Raw genomic sequence first — 19,143 nt, 5'->3', positions numbered from 1 at the left:
ATTGTATTTTTTTGTATCATACATCACTACTGTTTTCTTTCTTTTTGTATTGTATATAAAAAGCACTTTATTTTAATTTTTCAAATAAAGATAAAATGGAGATTTTTGTTATTTGAAAGGCTCATGATTTCAGTAGGTTAACCATTTCCTTTCAGACAATGGTGCAGGTTTTTGCAAGAGCGTTGTAGTGGGAGACCTCAAATCTGGGTTTTAATGGGTCCATATGCAAGAAATTTTATTTTTTACCATCTAACATTTGATGCAAATACCAATTTGTATCATTTTCTGGTAGAAATTTGTTTATTTAACCTCCAGCTGGTTAAAAGGGAGCTTTCCTTTCCCACTGTTCCCAAGTGCTTGCTCATTAAGGGCTCATTTGATTATTGGGATTGTCCCTGTGTTATTGTAAGGTCTTTACCTCACAATATAAAGCGCGTTGAAGTGACTGTGAATCATGGCCCTAGGTCCGATTTAAATCGCCCCTCGCTCCTACCTTAAAATGTATTATTTATGGACTGCCATCATAAACAGAATAAACTGTAATTTCTTCTTTTACCGCATGGCGGCAGCACCATCTGATATGTTGCAAATAATAACTACATAAATGCTTTATAAACTCATACAATAGTAAGTGCCGTTCAAAATTAACCTGAGATACTGATATTCAGCAGCTTTACCAAGTTTCAGGTATTCCAGCTTGAGTTGGTACTAGGGCAACCAGGGAAACATCCCCCACACCATTATACCCCCATCAGCCTGAACCACTAATTACCAAGGAGGATGGATTCATGCTTTCATGTTGTTTACCCGAATTTCTGACTATACCATCTGAAAGTTGCTGCAAAAACAGAACAAAGCAATAGTTCCACTTTTCTCTTGTCTCATTTTGGTGACCCTGTGTGATTTATAGCCTTAGTTTTCTATTTGTGGCTGTCAGGAGCAGAGGTCGGTGTGATCCTTTGCTGCTGTAGCTCACCTGCTTGAAAATTCATCATGTTGGGCTCAGAGACGCTCTTCTGCATTACTTCGTCATAACATGGTTTATTTCCTGTTTTCATACTATTAGCTTGAAGCAGATATTTATCTTTCTTGGTACCTAAAACCATGTCATAGTCAAAGTCACTTAACTCACCCTTCTATATTCAGATACTCATTTTGAACTTTCACAATTGGTGCCTACATACCTAAATGCACTAAGTTGCTGCCATGTGATTGGCTGATTAGGAATGTTGTTATTTCAAGGAACACTTATTCTAAATAAGTGGCCAGTGACTTCAAAACGCTGCTGCAGTCCCAGCTGGAACAAACTGTGGGCCCCAACTCTGAGCACAGGTTACCGCTTTTCCTCTCAGGGTGTTGTCAGAAACTCTGCAAACCCAGCCAAACAATGGTGCGCAGGTTATCTGATAAAACTCTCACATGGAGCACACACACCTTAAAGGTAAACACAGGTAAGCACCTGTGTTGTCTGTTGTAGTTCTATTATATCACAGCGTCACTGCAAACATACATGACATCTAACTCCAGTCCAAGCCAAACGAGGAGGCACATTAGGGTCCATTGATTCGGCTGGTACCCGCCTACAGGCAGGTTTGGACCAATCCTCTACAGTAACTCTGAGACGATGGTGGGGGCTTTTATTTTGGCTCAAGTTTGTTAAATTCTAACATTTTCTGGATTATACTTTATTTTTAAACCAGTAACTATGGAGCGACCCAACCTTCGGAGATTATTCTCTGTTTGCGACGTGAACAAGTCCGGTAAGATCGAGTACGAGGACTTTACTGTAGTCTGCCGTGAGCTCAGCGTCCCTGAAACCGAGATCGGGACTCTGTTTGACAAGTTTGACCCGCACGAAGACGGATACATCGACTACAACAGGTTTTCCTCCAGGTTTCAGGAGGTTTCGGAGACTCTGGATCTTGCGTCTTTCGGCGCAGGGGCATCCCAAGCACAAGACTCCCCCTGGGAAGAGTTTGAAGACAAGGCAGATACGAAATCCATCCTTACCGAAAGGTAAACTCACATCCGGGAAGCTCCAGTTTGGTCTGCCCGTATTCTGGCTGGAAATTACCTGGCCAGTGGTTACTGCTGCCCCACTGTTAGCTTTGTGCTGCACTGATTAGTCATGCGGTACAGGTGTGTACTGGAAGAATAAACAAGCTCACCCTTAAAAACGATATACAGCTTGAATGTAATCAAAAAACACTGGACGTTTATACTAAGATAATAAGTATATACCTACGTCCCATAACTTTTGTATCGTCACTGATGTCATCTTTCTTAGTGGCAGGGGCGTTTATAAAGGATTTTTAAATGGGGTGCCACTCGGAACCAAGAGGAAGCCGGAGGGAAGTACAGGAAATCAGAATATTTGTCAGAAAAACATGTGATGTATTAAAAACTGCTGACGCACATGAGTTCAAATAGTGGTTTATACTGAATAGGTTTCTTGCAAAGTGGTCAAAGTGGTAAAGTTCATTTTAAGTACTAAATATACCTAAAATGCCTAAAGTACTATGCACAATTATATTGCTGGACTATTACTGATTAACTGATATCAGGGCACTCAGTGAAAGACTTGGAAAAAAAAGAGACTTTGTTGCATTTGTGACTTTTTTTTTTCCAAGTTTTTATTTGTATGTAGGGTTGATGTTTAGGGGTTAGATCCCATGACTGGCTGGGAGAAATGTGTGTGGCTCTATGACTTAAAGGAGAGGTCAGGCCAGTTTATGGTTTGGATGTAAGTATATGGTTTCAGCAACGATGAAGTCTTAATTAATGCATAAATCATTTTAGCACCATCTGGCAATTTTCATTACTTACTATAATTGTATATGTTAAATATTATTATTATTATTATTATTATTATTATTATTATTATTAATAATAATAATAATAATAATAATAATAATAATAATAATAATAATAATAATGATAGAAATAAATAGCTTTACATTAAATGGTATGAAATACAAAGTACAATATTTGTATAGAACATTCAAGGACATTTACTCAAAGTAAAATATTAGTATTTGTAATAAGTTACATTTCAGTATTGTATTATGTGACTCAACACTGTAGAAAGAAAAAAAGAAAACAATACAGAAAAATATAGTTTAAAAAATGCAACTATCTTTAAGCATAGCTCAGCTTGGCATTATATTTGTTACATTATTTCTAAATGGAAGTTTTCACAGTTTTCTCTAATGGTGATCAGTGACACACAGAAACCCAAACTGTTTTAGATCTGTATAGATCTTCTCCAAACCTAGAAAAGCTAGATTTTGCTATCTTGCTGTATACTAATGAGATCTAGAAACTTTTTTAACACTGAGAAAAATGTCCTAAACGTAGCTCTGTACACCACATCAGAGTAGATTTCAAACACTCAAGATACCGACTGATGTACTAAGTTTTATCTTTTAATTGAAGGGTTGAAACAGAAATTACAGCACTAACTATATATAACAATATTTTGTCAAAAGATGTTTACCTCTACCTTTTTGTTTCACCCATTTATTCCACAGTGGATATCCATCATGAATGGTCTGTTGCACTGCTTTCTCTTTCTGAAACGATCAACTTTTAACACCTATCTTTTAGCCCTCCAGGAGTTTATAATTTGCTGCTAAAACCATATTTTAGTCAAAATATGCAACTGAACACATGTCAGTCAGCAGGTGGTTACTAACTGTTGTGTTGTCATAGTTTCAGGGAGCAGCTGGCCGATCTTTACAAGGCCATTCACTCCTCTGCAAACATGACTCTCCTGCAGCAGTATGAGGAACTCATCCACTCCCTGATCAGCCAAAGCCTGGACAGCAGACTTCAGTGTGAACAGCTTGAAACCAGTCTGAAGCGGTAAGAGCAACTGTCCTGCGTGTGGTCAGTAGATTTAGGAGGAGCTTGTAAAGTCAAATCAGTATATAACAATCAGCAGGAAGTCACAGCACATGGGTCCCAGTGATGATATGAGCAGATATGAAGTGGCTGCCCTCTTGTGGATGCAGTTAAAGTGCATTTTTAATGTGGTTTACTATCTAACTGCTGAAGCTGCTAAGTGTTTAACCCTCCGGTCTTCACTACTTTTGTCAGTGTGCAATTTGCATATTTTCTTAAGCTAATGTATTGTAATTGTTTTCCCCAAATGAGCTAGAGACACAACAGCAGAGTTAAATGTTTATTTGGGCAGACTGTGAATCTGTGCAGATTTCAACAGTTCTGATTAGTGGAGATCTAACTGCTAGTTGACCCTTCTGATGTTGCTGCAGTCTCATATGCCATCTGTCAGCTGGCTCATCAGTCTCTGTTCTGAAATAGAAAAATAATAATAATAAAAGCACCTCTGTGATTTGGATTAGGGTGTTCTTAGTATAACACTGCCAGTGGTTTGCATACACAAGGTCTTCCTCTATCCTTCTCTGACATGGGTGTCAAACTGTGCTTCTGAATCGCATCCTGACACAAAAACTTCCTTTTATACAACAAAGTCTTTTTGTGAGATATTCAACCACTTTTACATTCAGATCATTTAAAGTTTTGAAGTATTTTATGCTGTGTTGCAGGTATGGCGATCTCTAAATACCACCGATTCCTGTACTCCCCAAATGAGGGGATTGTGAGGGGCTTTTTTGTGCTTTGTTTGAAGACGCTAATCCTAAATTTAAAGAAATCATCTTTTTTAGGTTCAATTCTCTTCTGTGTAGACCCTGTCCATGCATCATGTGGCTGCTCCACTGAATGCCAAACTTTCCTGCAGCTCCTTTGAAGTCAATTCAGTTTTATTTATGTAGTGCTAAATCACAACAAGAGTTGCCTGAAGGATTTTTGTAAGGTAAATCCCCAACACTAATAAAGAGAAAACCCCCTATGAGCAAGCACTTAGTGTCAGTGGGAAGAAAAAACTCCTTTTTAATAGGAAGACAGGATAAAAGACACACTGTGTAAGCGAGCCAGAGACGAATAAAAACTAATAATTGAATGCAAGGTGGTTCATAAATACATGGAGAGTGAAAGTGGGTGAGTGAAGAAATATTGCACCATGGGTAACACCCATCAGCCGAGACTTAACTATCTCAGCTTTTTCCCCTTTGTTTATCTGCTCCGTAAATGTGCAGCTTTATCTGATGTTTTTCTTAGTAGTGACACTCGTAGGTGTGAACCTGAGTTCGAATGGTTGTCTGTCTCTATGTGTTAGGGATAGGCTCCAGCCCCCCTGCAACCCTGACCTGGATAAGCAGAAGAAGATGGATGTTTTTACAAAAAAGTTGATGCTGCTTAAGGTCTACAACCACTCCTGATTGCTTACTTTGAGTAGCCAAACAGTGACTTTTAGTAGTTTGTGTCTTAAAGGGTTAATCAAGGTTTGACTTCAGCCTTTTTAATAATTTCCTGTAAAGACAGTCTGTTAAGCCATGGAATCTCTGTCATAACAAACAAAAGTGAGTGTGTCTCTAAGAGCTTTGTGTGCTTCACTAACTGCATGGAATGGGAAAGTTAACATTCCTTTCTCAAGGAAGTAGGAAGACTAAAATTTGCTGCCCTTCCCAGTCGTTTAATTGTTTCATAGCTTGGGTATTTCCATCTGTTTCCATTAGTTGTATCTATAAAGTAACCTTTTCCCCACATAAAGTAGAATAAATGTGTGTGGGCATCTAATTAAGAAACTCCACTGGCAGTAATCAGTACCTCAGTAGCAATCACCTGGGGAGTCTTGTTTTGAAATTCTGTCCCTCCCTCGACTCTGGTTGGCTCACGTGTTGTCTGAGCTGAAGAGCGAAGCCACAAGTGTAGCAGGTTTCAAGTCAAATCAGTCAGCTAGATCAAATAAATGGACTCTTCTGGTTTTATGTGCTGCTCATTTTTGTATTCGGATTGCTGTTGGAGGATCTGCTTTGACTGAGCGTGCTTGAAGGATGGACTCAAACAGACTTTTCTGTTCAAACAGAGCCGAGGGCTTAAATCACAGTCAGCTGACAGAGCTGGAGGACGATATACAACAACATCTCGCTAGGACGGAGGAGAGGGCGAGAGACGAGGTGAGTGGAATAGCTGCAGGGTTCATAGTATGTGAAGCGTTGCTCCTGTGATTTACTTCAATACTTAGAAGTTAAACGTAAGAAATTTCATCATGAAAGGCAGCATATTTAATCAATAAACAGCACGCAGACAAGTGGACTAAATGATTGCATTTGATTCCCTGTTGAAGTGGAAAGATTGCACTCATTCCTCAGTGTTTCATGTGAGCTACCTGCAAATTTGTGGCACAGCCCACAGCAGCTAGTTACATGTGTTTTCACAAAGAGCCTCTGTAAAGTCACAGGAAAGCCCCTCTTCAAGGCCTGAGCTGGCCTGCACTTCTAACTGCTTCGGTTTCACAGGAGAGAAAGAAAATGGAAGAAATTATGGCCGGCTTGCAGAGGAGGCATGAGAATGAAGTTGCAGACCTGCATGCCAGTGTGGAAAGACTGTTAAAGGTAGGTTGTTGTTTTTTTTCGTATTTCACAGACAGCTGTCTACTTTGTTCCCCCATGATGTTCTCTAACAACATACAAAAAGAGAAGAAAGCCTCTGTATCTGAAAAGCAACACACAAGCTCTTGTAGGATGTCTAGCTGCTGCTGCTTGCTTTCTGGGAAAGTGTGATGGACCGTGCAGACAGATAAAGTCTGCTCACTACCTTTCATCCAGAAATGACAGCATTTCCAGAAAATGTCAAGATTTCGCTTAAAAACAAGACTTTTTACTGGTGCATTTTGCTTCTCCGTTCACATTAGACGTAGCAGAAAATGTAATGTAAACATACACATTTGTGGTTAGCTATACAATAAGTTAGCCTTGGTGATTTGAATAGTGAATAAAAATACAGAGGAAAGATGAATTGAATAAAGGAGGAGACAAAAAAAGAGGGAAAGCATAATTAAGAGAGAGTTGTGTGTATTTTGGAGACTAGCTGCGCTCATTCTAAGGCTTCATATTACGTGCATTAACATAGATGTAAAAGCACACATTGTATAGACACTACCTGTACTGTTCAATCGAACCATGCTGGAGGCATTTAAATGCATAGAGTAAATGAGGCATAAAAAGTGAAGCCAGAAATTCACTCCACACCCATTTAAAGCAGGAACTGGCCAAAAACTTTTTTTTTTTTTTTTTTTGGCTTCTTGTAGCGAGTTGTCCCTGTGTCATGGCAAACAGTGATTGCCAGTGTCTGCTGAAAATTATCGACTTTAAAGTGTTGTAAAGCACTTGTTGTCATAATTTGTCAGACATATCTCACGGGAGTTATGTATATGTGTGATTTTTAACTTTCCTGTCACAAGTTAGAAGCTGACATCAGTTTTTGGATTTTTAGATATGCTTTTAATTATCCTGGCAAAAAGACTCGCTGAGATAAAAACAAATCTTTTTTTAAAGAGAGGTGTGGCAAAGAGGGAACGAGAAACTGCAATAAACATAACAGTTCTATGAAAATATTTCAACTGGCAAAAAGGACTGACCTGATATAGAATATAGAACAGAGCAAGTTTGATAATGCAGAGTCATAAGGATGCCTGCAAAACGGGTCATTTAAAAACGAAAAAAACACTATGTGTAACCCCTTTATGTTGACTACAGCCTATTCACAGCCAAGCGTTTTTTGATTAAACACATGAAGCAGCTCTTTGCAAAAATATCAGTTAGTGTTACAGTACCCAGCTGTTTAAAAGCCTTTAAGAAGCTACAGCGTCACAAAAATGCACCTCTATGTGGCTTACTGTAGTTCATCTACAGGCCACACTAGCATTTTTGGTGTCCACAATGCAAAAATATGATTGCCACCTCATGCAGCATATGTTGTGTCAGACAAATTTCCAGTGTCTGTGACTATTGTGGATGGTGACCAACATCAGCCCGGTCAAATAAAGACTCTCTGATGATTCACTTAAGCCGTTTTGAATTTAAACCTTCAGCAGAAGTCATCTTAAAAACATCTACTTAAGTTTTTGACAGTAATTCCTGGTTAATAATTTCCTATCAACGAGGAAGACGAGACATTATTACGTGAACTTGCAAAGTAAACAAAACAATGCAATTAGGTTATTATGTAAGACATGTAATTGGAGTACTGTGTAGCTTTAATAGTAAGACTCCTCTGTATTGCAATAGTACCAAATGTCTGCTTGGCACATACAGTATAGTGGAAGCAGTTGGTTTCCTTGTCCTGTAGATGGTGAACGTGATAGATCAGCTGCTCTTACACAGCGTTAACTTATTGTGAGCATACAGTTTGATGGATATAAGATGGTACGTTTCAAGAGATTGGAGGCAAGTCTGTGTGTTTAAAGTAATTTAGAAACACTCAACAGTGTTTCTAAATCGCAGCATCAGGTCATTTTAAACTGTAAAACATCCTGTTTGCTACAAATGAGTTGCAATTCTCTTAAAAATCATCCTTTATTTAAATGTTTTGAACTTTATATATAAAAATGTCTAAACTCTGAACTGCTGGTGTTTCATTCTTTCACAATAAAAGATCTGGTGGCTGTTACTTTGTATTTTGGCTTTTCTTTGCTTCATATAATTAAAATGTAAAACTGTTTAACCAAATCTTAATGTAACTGCTTTTGTTTTTTTTAATTGATTTAAGAGTAAAGAAGACTCTGAACTGAACCATTCAAAGGAAGAGATGCTCAGACTGAGCGGACAAATCAGCAATCTCTCACACGTAAGTCAAACTACAAGATTAGTCCAGTAAATCCCAAAATGTTTTTATCTTTATTTTTATGTTGTCATTGACCGAATCTCCTCACAGGAGAACGAGCAGCTACGCGGCTCTCTTCTGCAAGCCCAGACAAACATCGCCATCCTGCACTCAGAGCTGGACAAGCTGAAGAACGTGTATGCGGATCAGAAAGCTCAACATGAACGGTAAAGCTATTGTCAGACCTGACCTGACGATTCTGACGCTCAGAAACCACAATCCATATAAGGTGTGTGCGTCCTTTCACAGAGAAACGGAAGATTTGAAGAGGATGGCTATGGAATACCAGTCGTACTCCAGTCAGATTCAGATTCTCCAGTAAGTCTGCCTTTAAGCTCATAATAATGTGTTTATGCTGACTTTTTAAAACAATAATGTAATGACTCTAGTCAGTACTTTCAAGCTCTTCTACGTGAGTAAATAAAGCGCACAGGTTTGACAGTGTCACTCCTGTTTGACATTTATGAGCTCTATATAAACAACATGAACTTGGATTTGAGAATCCAAGTTCATGCAAATATTTATTGCTCTCCCTACGATGTAATAGAAGAGCCAAGTACCTCCTAAATGCCTCTAATCTTTCTAATCTAGTTGTATGAGTCTGCCACTTATCTGGACTAACTGGGGGTAACAGAATAGTGGGATTTTTGCTATTTGCATAATGACTGATTTTATTAGTTAAATGGTAAAACCTTTAAGGCAGACTAATGTGAACGCTCGTGTGCTGTCTCACTGTGAATTCACTGGACAGCTACTAAAGTGGCCAAAGGTATGCCGCTCCTGGGGATGTTGCGTGCTTGTTTAAATTATGTCTTTAGAATAAAAACTACACATAAATAGTAGCATTGACTGACCATTTATAAGGAGTGTTTGACAGTGCAATAATTGTATGTATATGCGACTCTCACGTATTTCCTTAAATGCATCATTAGGGAACTGAATAAAAAGCTGTATGACAGTAATGACGACCTGCGCTCGGTATTGGCAAGTGAAGCAGTTGCAGCTAAAAGAAGGGTAAGTCTCTTTTGTTCTAATAGCATGTTTCCCTATACCCTCTGGCTCTGTCAGGTAGAAGCTCACAGTCAACTGTTTTCATGAGTTTAAGGTGTTTTTTTTCTCCCTGACTTTCCTAATCTGCTCAACAGCTGTCTCCCCAAAATGAAATCCCAGCCAGGAGAATGAAACCCCTCCGACAGAGCACGCTCAACCATAGCGGGTATATAAAGATTTTTACACACCTGTATGCCTCTACCGATTGATGTCTACGCACTTAAGTGTCACATCTAAAGCCATAGTTTGCGTCGGGTGTTTTCGTACAGCTTGGAGGTCCCGAGCAAACTGACCTACTCTCATGTGGCCACCTGGGCCGATAAATACCTGGACAGTGGGGTCTCCCTGCCGATGGACACAGCTGAGAGCTCGGGCAGTGACTACGACAGCGACGACAGCAGAAGCTCGGTGGAAACTGTGCACTTCAGTTACTCGTGTGTCCCATCTGACATGGAGGTGGGGGACAGGTCCAGGATCGCTCGATGCCAATATGCTCCTCTGCTCTCGGGACATTGAATTTGTGTTTTTCTTACAGATATCAGAAGTGAAATCTGAAGCTGCCGTGTCAATGGCTCCGAGTATGGCCACCTCCATCGCTTCTTCCCTACGAAGACGTTTATCTGCCTTTTCTCCAAAGGTAAACCGGTTCTTGATTTAACGTTTTTGCATTCCCACTTTTCCTTTGGTTTCTTCTTTGGTGTTGTGTTTAGCGTTGCTCTTTCTTGTAATTTTGTATTGATTTAAATTTTAGTTTTGTGTGCTGCGTAGTCTCATTTCTGAAAGGTAACTAAATGATGCTTGCTTTATATGGTCAGTGTTGGGTAACCTTGTTATCTTATGCTCCCTTTAAGCAGCCGTTGGAAGCAGACATGGAAGCATGTGATGAGCCCACCCAGATGTACCGCCTGGTTTTAGCGGGAGACGCAGGAGCGGGGAAGTCCAGCTTCCTGCTGAGATTGACCCTTAACGAGTTCAGAGATGATATTCAGACAACACTGGGTGCGTGCCATGGCAAACATATCTTTTGATTAAACACTGGCACTCGCTTGAGCTCAGAGATATAAATCTGCTTTTCTTTTCTTTTTTTCCCCAGGGGTTGATTTCCAAATGAAGAGGATGTTGGTGGATGGCGAGAAGACAAATCTGCAGATCTGGGACACAGCGGGGCAGGAGAGGTACAGCACCTCCATGAGAACCGTTTAATGAAAACTGAAAATGTGGTGCTATCATTTTGGTTCTAACACATGTAAACCTCTTTAATTATTGACTCAATTAAAAGACACTAGAGTAAAATGAGTTTTTATGTTTATTTTAGGTTTCGTAGTATTGCCAGGTCTTACTTCCGTAAAGCTCACGGAGTCCTGCTCCTCTATGACGTGACTTCAGAAAGCAGCTTCCTTAACGTCAGAGCATGGGTGGATCAGATTCAGGTAACTGCAGTGGTGACGATCAGTTGTTGAAAAGATGACAAAAGAAGCACTATTTAAAAACTAGGAACAGAATTTATCGTCTGCTTTGTTTCTATTAAGGAGTCAGCGGAGGAGAAAATACCCATGTGTGTTATTGGAAACAAGGTGGACCTCCGAGGGGAGCTTCCTGAGGGAAGCTGTGTGAGCAGTTTGCACGGTGAAAAGTTGGCCAAGGTGTGTTTTTTAATTTTATTTTTTTTCTCCATTTCACCTAGTGGAAAAGTATTTATACAGACACCTGGCGTCTAAGGTGTCTAAGTAAACTGAATGCACTCAGGGATGTCGGTGCTTTGCTTGTAGACGTACGGTGCCTTGTTCTGCGAAACGAGTGCCAAAGAGGGTACAAACATCACAGAGGCTGTGCTTCATCTGGCAAGGTAGGAGGTCAGAGAGAGAGAGTTTGAGTTAATTTCTTTGCTCGTTTTTTGCTTGGTAACCCGTGGCAACACTCCTGCCTTTTTACTTTCACACAGAGAAGTGAAGAAAAATGTCAAACTGAGGCCGCAGTCAGACTCTCAGGTCAGACTGAATCAAATCAGCCCAAAGAAAACTCTTAACAACTGCTGTGGACTGTAGACGACTCATGTCTGTACAGAGCAACGAAGGACAACGTGCTACTTTTATTTAATAAATGTCAAATTTTAAAAACTGTTATATGAAGGTTTCTATTGTGGGAATATTGCACATGTGCAAATATAAATGTACAACATTATATTTCTTTTAAAAAGTTTTATTTATTTGGTAGGTTATTTTATAAAATAAGCAACAGTGTTTACATTTTGATTTAATGTAAGTATTTTAACTGTAACTGCCAGATACACAAACACTTTTTTTTCGATCAATGCACTATTTTTTCCCCCCCAGATTTATTTTCTAGAGTTGCATAAGAGGGGGAAAAATATTAAATTTTTTTTGTTTTCATCGTCACTGTAAGCAATACTACATTGCGGGTTTATCGCTTGTACTAATTGAAGGATTTATCTGTGTGTAAATAAAACTGCTTGTAACTGGGTTTTTTCTTTACAAAAGTCTCACATCCACTAATTTTTTGGGGGGTTTTTGTTGAACATCTGTGATAGCGGAACATTTTCCAGGCCCCATTATTTATAACAAAGAGAAACGTAATCCTTTTTCCAAGTGAAACAGACAGAACTGGAAAGCTGAGAAGCTTCTGTCGTATCGATCAGCAGAAACCTACTGAGAACTCTGTTTTATTATTCGTTTTTCAGACGAGAGCTTTTTAGTTCAGGCTCCAGTGCTGTCGTGTTGAATCAACAGCAGAAAACTCTTTTCATATAAACTTATTAGATGACTCGAGACCAAACTCTGCTCCTGCATATGAAGATGATGATCTTCGAACTACTTCCAGCAGAGGATTTCAGTTTCTTGCAGTCAAAATCATTGACGTCACCAAACTGCCCAGAGCCACCACCAGAGCTCCAAGTATAAATTTCCAGGAAATTCCCTAAAACACAACAAAAACACCACGGTAGTTCCAGTCAATGCCAGATTCGTGGCAATCACAATTTAAAAAAAAAAAAAAAAAAAAAAAAAGTAGTAGATATAATCACAGCTTACAGATGGCTTCTTCTTTGATGGGATCAGGAAAGGTGCAATATTGTCTCCAAGCATCTCTGCTGGTTTGGGTTTCCACTCTTGGGTTTCTTTGCCTCCAGACTGCCTTTTGACAAGTTTAGATAACTCAACATGGATTGCCTGTAAGGGGGGGAGGAAGATGCTTCTAGTAAATAAAAATGAAACGCTCAAAGGGTGAAGGTGCAGTTTTAAAAGTGTCCAGCAGGTGAAAGCAGAGATCTGAAAGTAAAGTAGACCTTTATGCTAAAGACCAGGGAATTATGAAAGTCACATTTTAAACTTTATACTAACAGCTTTGCACTTGTAACCAAATTTCACACAGAGGACCTTTTATATTTTTTAAATGGCAGATTTATCATCGGAAAACTGTAGCTCGCCATAAAAAGTAAGCCATTTTTCTTATTTTCAGTGGAATTTCTGATATTTTTTTTTTTTGGTTGACCCACCACTACAGAGTGCAGTGCACCAACTTTCTCACAGAGCAGCTAAATCAGGTTTCTCTAAAGCATTTCATCCACTGCTGGGACAAGCGTGTAATTACCAAAGCAGCAGATATTTTCGTTTTGTCTAGACAAGACCAGGCATATTTGTGACTGTGGCAGTGCGCCCTATAGATCAGGTCACTGTAACATTGGCAGAAATGTACTCCTCAAACTCTGTAGATCAGATCCTGCGGTGCTGGAGTAAGCAATGACCATAAACTAGGATTAATTCAAATCTTTGCAGCATTTGTACATTTCTCTGCTGTAGCTGAAAAGGAGGACTTGGTTACTCTCTCCGCATTACAAAAATGTAAGTTATGTATGTATGTGGTATTTTTGCCAAGATTGCAAGAAAGCACTTAGTGATGTGGTCACATCTGTGGACTGCCAAATGTGCAGTTTGCATGAGCCTCTGTGGAGGATTTGGCAGATTAAACAAACCACAAAAACAAGATGGTACAGGCCTCAACACAAAGAGTTCACCAGGGTTCCTTCAGGCTGATGTGGAGCAAATTTATTTAAAAGCTTCTAAACTTTAATATTCAAAATAAAGCGGTTATGTCCATTTGTGTGAATGTGAGAGATGGTAATTTATCCCGTATCCAGGGTCAAATGTTTTCATGTATTAAAAAACTGGAGATTTTATAGGCATTTAAAAAAATATTGTCAATTTAAATAAAGCGGAAACCATTTTTTTTGTTATCAACCAAAGATTTTTCTTACATTTGTTTATATTTATTTAAGATAAGCCCAACTGTGCATGTTGGGATTAAATAAATCAGTTGCGTTGTTGCACGTTGGCATGGCGATATCAGCATATTGCCCAAAGCGCAATTTTGCTCAAGTATAGCCTCAGAGCGCTGCTATTATATGAGCCCGTGCTGTTTGATGGTTGATCGTTTATAATGTAATAATGTAAAAATATTTTAACACATGTTGAGCGTTTAGTACGGAGCTGAATTTTTCTGAATAATTGCACGAGGCCTGGAAATTATTTATTCATTCGCTGTGCAAGTGCAAGTTTAACAACAGCACTCGACTCTGTCTTTACCCTTGAAATTATAATATGCAGAGATTTTTAACCTCAATAATGGCACATTCGAGAGGTCCTTTTTAAAATAAAAACACATCATTTAGACCGACTGGAGCGTATTGGCAGCCAGGAATAATTTTGGAGCGACCTCTCCCCTGTTTTTTCATTCTTTTTTTTTATGTGGGAGGGATTCACAGGCAGCCTTGGAAGAAGGACCTGCTCACCCATATCATCTCACCTTGGTGGCTGGCTCCAGTTTCAAGGCCTTTTTTAGCACTTCCATAGCCTCTTTGTATTCGCTCTTGTCAGACAGGAGCTGAAAGAGATTAGAAACCCTGCAGTGTGAGCAGAGCTGGAGGAAGCATAAATCAAAAACTGACAGAGAGGAAGATAGCAATATTGTACCTACTATTATTTACCCACAAAAATAATAAAAAGCTAACTATATTAACAAACTCCTCTTCCTTCCAGGAAACCTCCTTAAAATTATAGGTTGCGAGATTCAAATTAGATGCTACACACTGTCTATACATCCTCACCTTTCCTACCCTGAAGAGGGCCTTGACGTTGTTTGGCTCGAGGGTCAGAACGTCTCGGCTGGTGTGCAGAGCCTCGTCAAACTGCTCCAGTCTGACTTGAGTGGTCGCCAGGTTGTTCAAACACTTCACACGGTAGTCCTGCACCTCCTCCTCCTCTTCCTTCACACCAACATCATTACCATCTGCACAGGGAGAGACGCATGGCTTATAACATACCCTTCTGCTTCAACTGTAGCTTTACAATCATTAGATTGAATTGATCCCACAGCCCAAAAACATGCATGTAGGGTTAATTGGCAGCTGTAAACTAACAATAGATGTAAACGTGAGGGTGAATGACTGCCTATCTGTAATATCTTGACTGTCAGGGAGAAACTCGGTGCTATTTAGTGCTATTTTTGCATTCAGCTGGATGCTTTATCGTTGTCCTGCATGGTTTTACCATTAGGCTCAAAGATGTCCAACTGGCTTAAGCAGTGACTGAAGTAATGAGCACTGGTTAGTGCAAAGGGATTTTACTGCTGGCCCTGAGCATGATGGGTGATAAATGTTAGCAGCTTAGGGGCTACATTTTTGTGAATGTGCCACGCAAATGCGCCTGAGCAAGTTGAACAAACGTCTTGGATTTACTGCGCCTGTTTTTGCCTTTAAAAACAAAAACTTATCAGAAATAAGACAGTTATGTTTAGGAAATTATGTACATCACGCATAAACAGGGGGAAAAAAACAACCAACTTTTGCATCCATTAAGCTGATCTTTTGCCAAAGAGTGCTTTGGCTGTCAATCGTGAAAAACATGCAACTTAGTTTTACTGAATGAAGCATAATACATGCTGTGCCCAAATGGCTAATCGATTTGCAACATGACAATAGCTAACCAAATATTTGCATGTCAGGATTGTGATGTGGCAATTTGCAAAGAATTAAATCAAAATCAGTTATTTTAAATGTGATCTGACAATAAAGAGGACCGATGACTCTCATGCATGGACCCATTTTTCACAAGCTAATTCAAAATACGAGTCTGTGTCAGTGTCTCAGTGTTAACTGTTCAACCACTATTTCATTTTCATGCAACTCACATCATAGCAATAACTATCACAGACTATAGGCCACCCATCCCCACGCTCACACTGCCCCTGATGACCCAGACCCTAAAACACTTCAGTTTGTCTCAGCACTCGCTCCTCTCCCTCTTTATGTGCACACCTGCTCTTGAAAAGCGCTGTTACAGAGAAAAAGGGGTTCATAATTTTATGCATTTTGTGGCTTAATTGGGGAAGCAGTGACACACTGTCCCCACATATATGTTAATTACTTAACAAAGCATTTTCAACACAGGAAAGCTGAGGAAGCATTGAAAGCAGTGTGATATGAAATAGGCATCACACTACGTGGATGCTGTGCTCGAGTCCAAGTGAAAGGCGCTTGGGCTCACCTTTTTAAACAGCACCTGGACGCATCAAGCAGCGGCCACACTAACAACACGCACTGCACTTCATTGTGCTCGGACAAGGTATGAAACAACTGTTTGGTCTCCAGTTAACTGCAAATATTTAAGCCAAAACATGGGGATCATAGTGTTTTGCAGTGTTTTATACAAAGTTATTAGGTTCTCTATTTTGTTGTAAACTGAATGTATAATAATGATGTGCAGTCCTGCAAATTTTGGCATTGATCCGATATCAAGTAAATGCAGGGCCAGTATTGCTGATACCAATACCAATAATGATATTTTAACATATAAAAGCAGCTTATGTGGCTTTTGTGTGTGTGTGTGTATCATCGTACATTTACCAAATTCTAACTCATGTATTTTGAAACTGTGTTTTTTGGAGACCTGCTATGCAAATGCGCCGGTTTCTAAAACTCCAGCTCCAACTTGTGTGGGCTACATACTGAACTTAGAGGATAGAATCAAAGTATTGATTCTATCGAGCTAGTGTCGATCCGAAAACAATATCAGTGTTGGTATCAATGTGCTACAAATAATTTAGACGGTCATCTGCTCGAGTTTTACTTCATTTGACGCTCTTCTCCCATAAATTAATTATTTAATAATATTTTGTTACTTATTAAATTCGTTTTTTAAAAAGCCTAAATATTGAGCTTGAAAACCTCAAACTCAAACGACATTTCCTCTTCAAACCAAACACTATTCTTTTTTTTCCTTCTTTAAAAGCTGAACAGCGTTTGACATAGAAGTGAAAATATTCCCTTTTTCCACATTTAATAGGACACTTCAGCTCAAATGACCATGTTTCATCCATCCACGCAGTAAACTTAAAAGTTCTTACTTAAAAAAAAAATGACACAAAATTAATTTAGTTTTGCATTTCTAATATTTTGCAAGAGCATATTTATTCTTACGTAATTACCAGTTAATTGATTATATTGATTTTAAATCTTCGTGTGTGCCGAGCTGGTTTTTGTGTGTTAGGCTCCGAATGACACAAGTAAGAGATAAGGTCTGTGTTTTCCCTTTTGCTGGTCATCTTCTCATCCACTAATTACATGATCTCGATGCCCTGATAAACTCCTCTCTTCAGTGCCATGGTGACTTGTCTCACCGGTCTGCTGTCATTGTTGCATTATGAAGCAGTGCATGTTTTTCTCTTTGCTGACATGTTCAGTCACATTTCCCTCTTGGCCCGACCCTGCCTCATCAATGATCAAAGTGATTAAGTAAGTAGAAAAAATAAGACCATTGATTAGCTTTGATTATGCAAAAGAAGTAAGCCCAAAAAAACGATCACAGCCCCAGGCTCAGATAGACGTGGCGCTACATCGTGCTGAAGCGATTAGTGTGATGGCAGAAGTGAGGAGAGCGCTAACCTGTTATGTCATCCCCGGCTGATGTGGCAATAAGGTGTCTCAGGTCTCTTAGTCTGTGTTTTATGTGCCCTGGTTTGTGTTTTCTCTGTGTGTGTTTCTTTGTCTCTGCCAAAGCATCCTTGGCACAGTCAAAAGTAAGGGAGTATTACCTTTGCTGCGTGTGGTCAGCACATCCAGAGCCACGCAATAGGCCCGGGCAGCCAAGCTGTATTCCTCCCTCTGGAAATGAAAATTCCCTGTCTCTCGTTTCTGGTTGCCGATGCGGATGCGGTCTGCAATGGGCAGAGTTAATGGGTCCGATTTCTCTCTGAAGTCCAGCAGCTGCAGCTGGTAGAGTAAAGGAGCCCAGGCTGGAATATCAGGCTCTCTGCACATAAACACAAAAACAAACACAGTCAGTATTTGGGGGCCAGAGGATGACAGCAGCTTGTAAATGGCCTGTATTTGTATTTACTAGTCCCTAAGGACCCCAAAGCACTTTACACATCCAGTCATCCACCCATTCACACACACTGGTGATGGCAAGCTACATTGTAGCCACAGCCACCCTGGGGCGCACTGACAGAGGCGAGGCTGCCGGACACTGGCGCTACCCTGGGGAGCACTGACCACCACCAGTAGGCAACGGCTGAAGTGTCTTGCCCAAGGACACAACAACCAAGACTGTCCGAGCTGGGGGCTTGAACCGGCAACCTTCCGATTACAAGGCGAACTCCCAACTCTTGAGACACGATTGCCCCAGCTTGTGTGTGTTCTTAAGCTATTGTCTTAACTGTTATTAAGGTCTTATAACTGTATTACTTTGTGTGCCTTTTTTTCTTGCTCCTTTTTCCCAGTGGAATTGTTTCTACATGAGACCAACTGATGGCACTGAGTACATCAGTAATCCTGAATGGAATGAGTACTGTTATCCCTGATGAGCCAGGGAGGAAATAATGGGGCTGCAGAGCTGGAGCTAAGCAGAGAACAAAGAGGAAGAAATATAAATCGTCCATTCCAGCTATCATCATGAGGGCTGTGAGGTATTGGGCAATAAGATCGATGAGCTTGGAGCGCTGATAAAGTCCCAGAGGGAATACCATGAGTGTAGAGGGATGTGCTTCAGGAAAACGTGGCTGAACTTGCACTTCCCAGACCACAGTATGGCACTACTCGGCTTTAAAACATTTTAGCCTTAGAGAGCTTTAATCTGGATGAATTTCACTGTGAATGAAAAGGTGGCGCGATCTTGGACACGTTAGTCTCAAGGAAAGTTTCTGTGACCTAGTTATTGAACTGATAGCTGGTGCTTAGCTTCCAGGATTATTTAGTCACGTCACTGCTTGTGTTTTATCTTTATAGCAAACTCTCCAACAAGAACAAAAGCATCACTTCTCATCCCCTAATGCTGC

At 39.9% G+C, this 19,143-nt stretch overlaps 2 protein-coding genes across 4 annotated transcripts in view; one reads left to right on the top strand and one right to left on the bottom strand.

The window, feature by feature from the left end:
• Nucleotides 1-1,387: 1,387 nt before the first annotated feature.
• rasef2 (RAS and EF-hand domain containing 2) lies at nt 1,388-11,843 on the top strand. 3 transcript variants are annotated; one of them, XM_085357405.1, is made up of 18 exons: nt 1,388-1,451; nt 1,701-2,016; nt 3,712-3,864; nt 5,951-6,041; nt 6,384-6,479; nt 8,635-8,712; nt 8,800-8,915; nt 8,998-9,066; nt 9,681-9,762; nt 9,894-9,964; nt 10,068-10,254; nt 10,334-10,435; nt 10,650-10,797; nt 10,892-10,973; nt 11,114-11,228; nt 11,328-11,441; nt 11,568-11,644; nt 11,741-11,843. In XM_085357405.1, the coding sequence occupies exons 1-18, from the start codon at nt 1,388-1,390 to the stop codon at nt 11,841-11,843; spliced, it is 2,064 nt and encodes a 687-aa protein (XP_085213531.1). The 3 variants fall into 3 exon arrangements, with proteins under 3 accessions (XP_085213531.1, XP_085213533.1, XP_085213532.1); XM_085357407.1 differs by lacking the exon at nt 1,388-1,451 and having other exon boundaries at nt 1,706-2,016; nt 10,083-10,254; nt 10,653-10,797; XM_085357406.1 differs by lacking the exon at nt 1,388-1,451 and having other exon boundaries at nt 1,706-2,016; nt 5,951-6,056; nt 10,653-10,797.
• An 802-nt stretch (nt 11,844-12,645) lies between these two features.
• The window catches only part of fkbp16 (FKBP prolyl isomerase 16), a 31,235-nt gene continuing 24,737 nt past the window's right edge, over nt 12,646-19,143 (bottom strand). The window contains exons 4-8 of the mRNA XM_085357404.1: nt 17,902-18,119; nt 14,918-15,099; nt 14,617-14,694; nt 12,846-12,983; nt 12,646-12,732 (exon numbers count right to left, since the gene is read on the bottom strand). Coding sequence (XP_085213530.1) covers nt 12,646-12,732; nt 12,846-12,983; nt 14,617-14,694; nt 14,918-15,099; nt 17,902-18,119 — 703 coding nt within the window. The remainder of the gene's footprint in view (nt 12,733-12,845; nt 12,984-14,616; nt 14,695-14,917; nt 15,100-17,901; nt 18,120-19,143) is intronic.

The sequence above is a fragment of the Diplotaxodon limnothrissa genome, linkage group LG7 (genome assembly GCF_057381915.1).
Source record: "Diplotaxodon limnothrissa isolate DT_005_m linkage group LG7, D_limnothrissa_male_GT1.1, whole genome shotgun sequence".
NCBI lineage: Eukaryota > Metazoa > Chordata > Actinopteri > Cichliformes > Cichlidae > Diplotaxodon > Diplotaxodon limnothrissa.
This window is presented reverse-complemented; position numbering and strand designations above follow the sequence as displayed.

Excerpts from the sequence above, each read along its gene's own strand:
- rasef2 (XM_085357405.1), top strand. The coding sequence starts at position 1,388 with ATGGTGCGCAGGTTATCTGATAAAACTCTCACATGGAGCACACACACC. Across the intron at positions 9,763-9,893 it reads CAGTTGCAGCTAAAAGAAGG|CTGTCTCCCCAAAATGAAAT; the intron begins GTAAGTCTCTTT and ends TCTGCTCAACAG. Across the intron at positions 10,255-10,333 it reads GTGTCCCATCTGACATGGAG|ATATCAGAAGTGAAATCTGA; the intron begins GTGGGGGACAGG and ends TTTTTCTTACAG.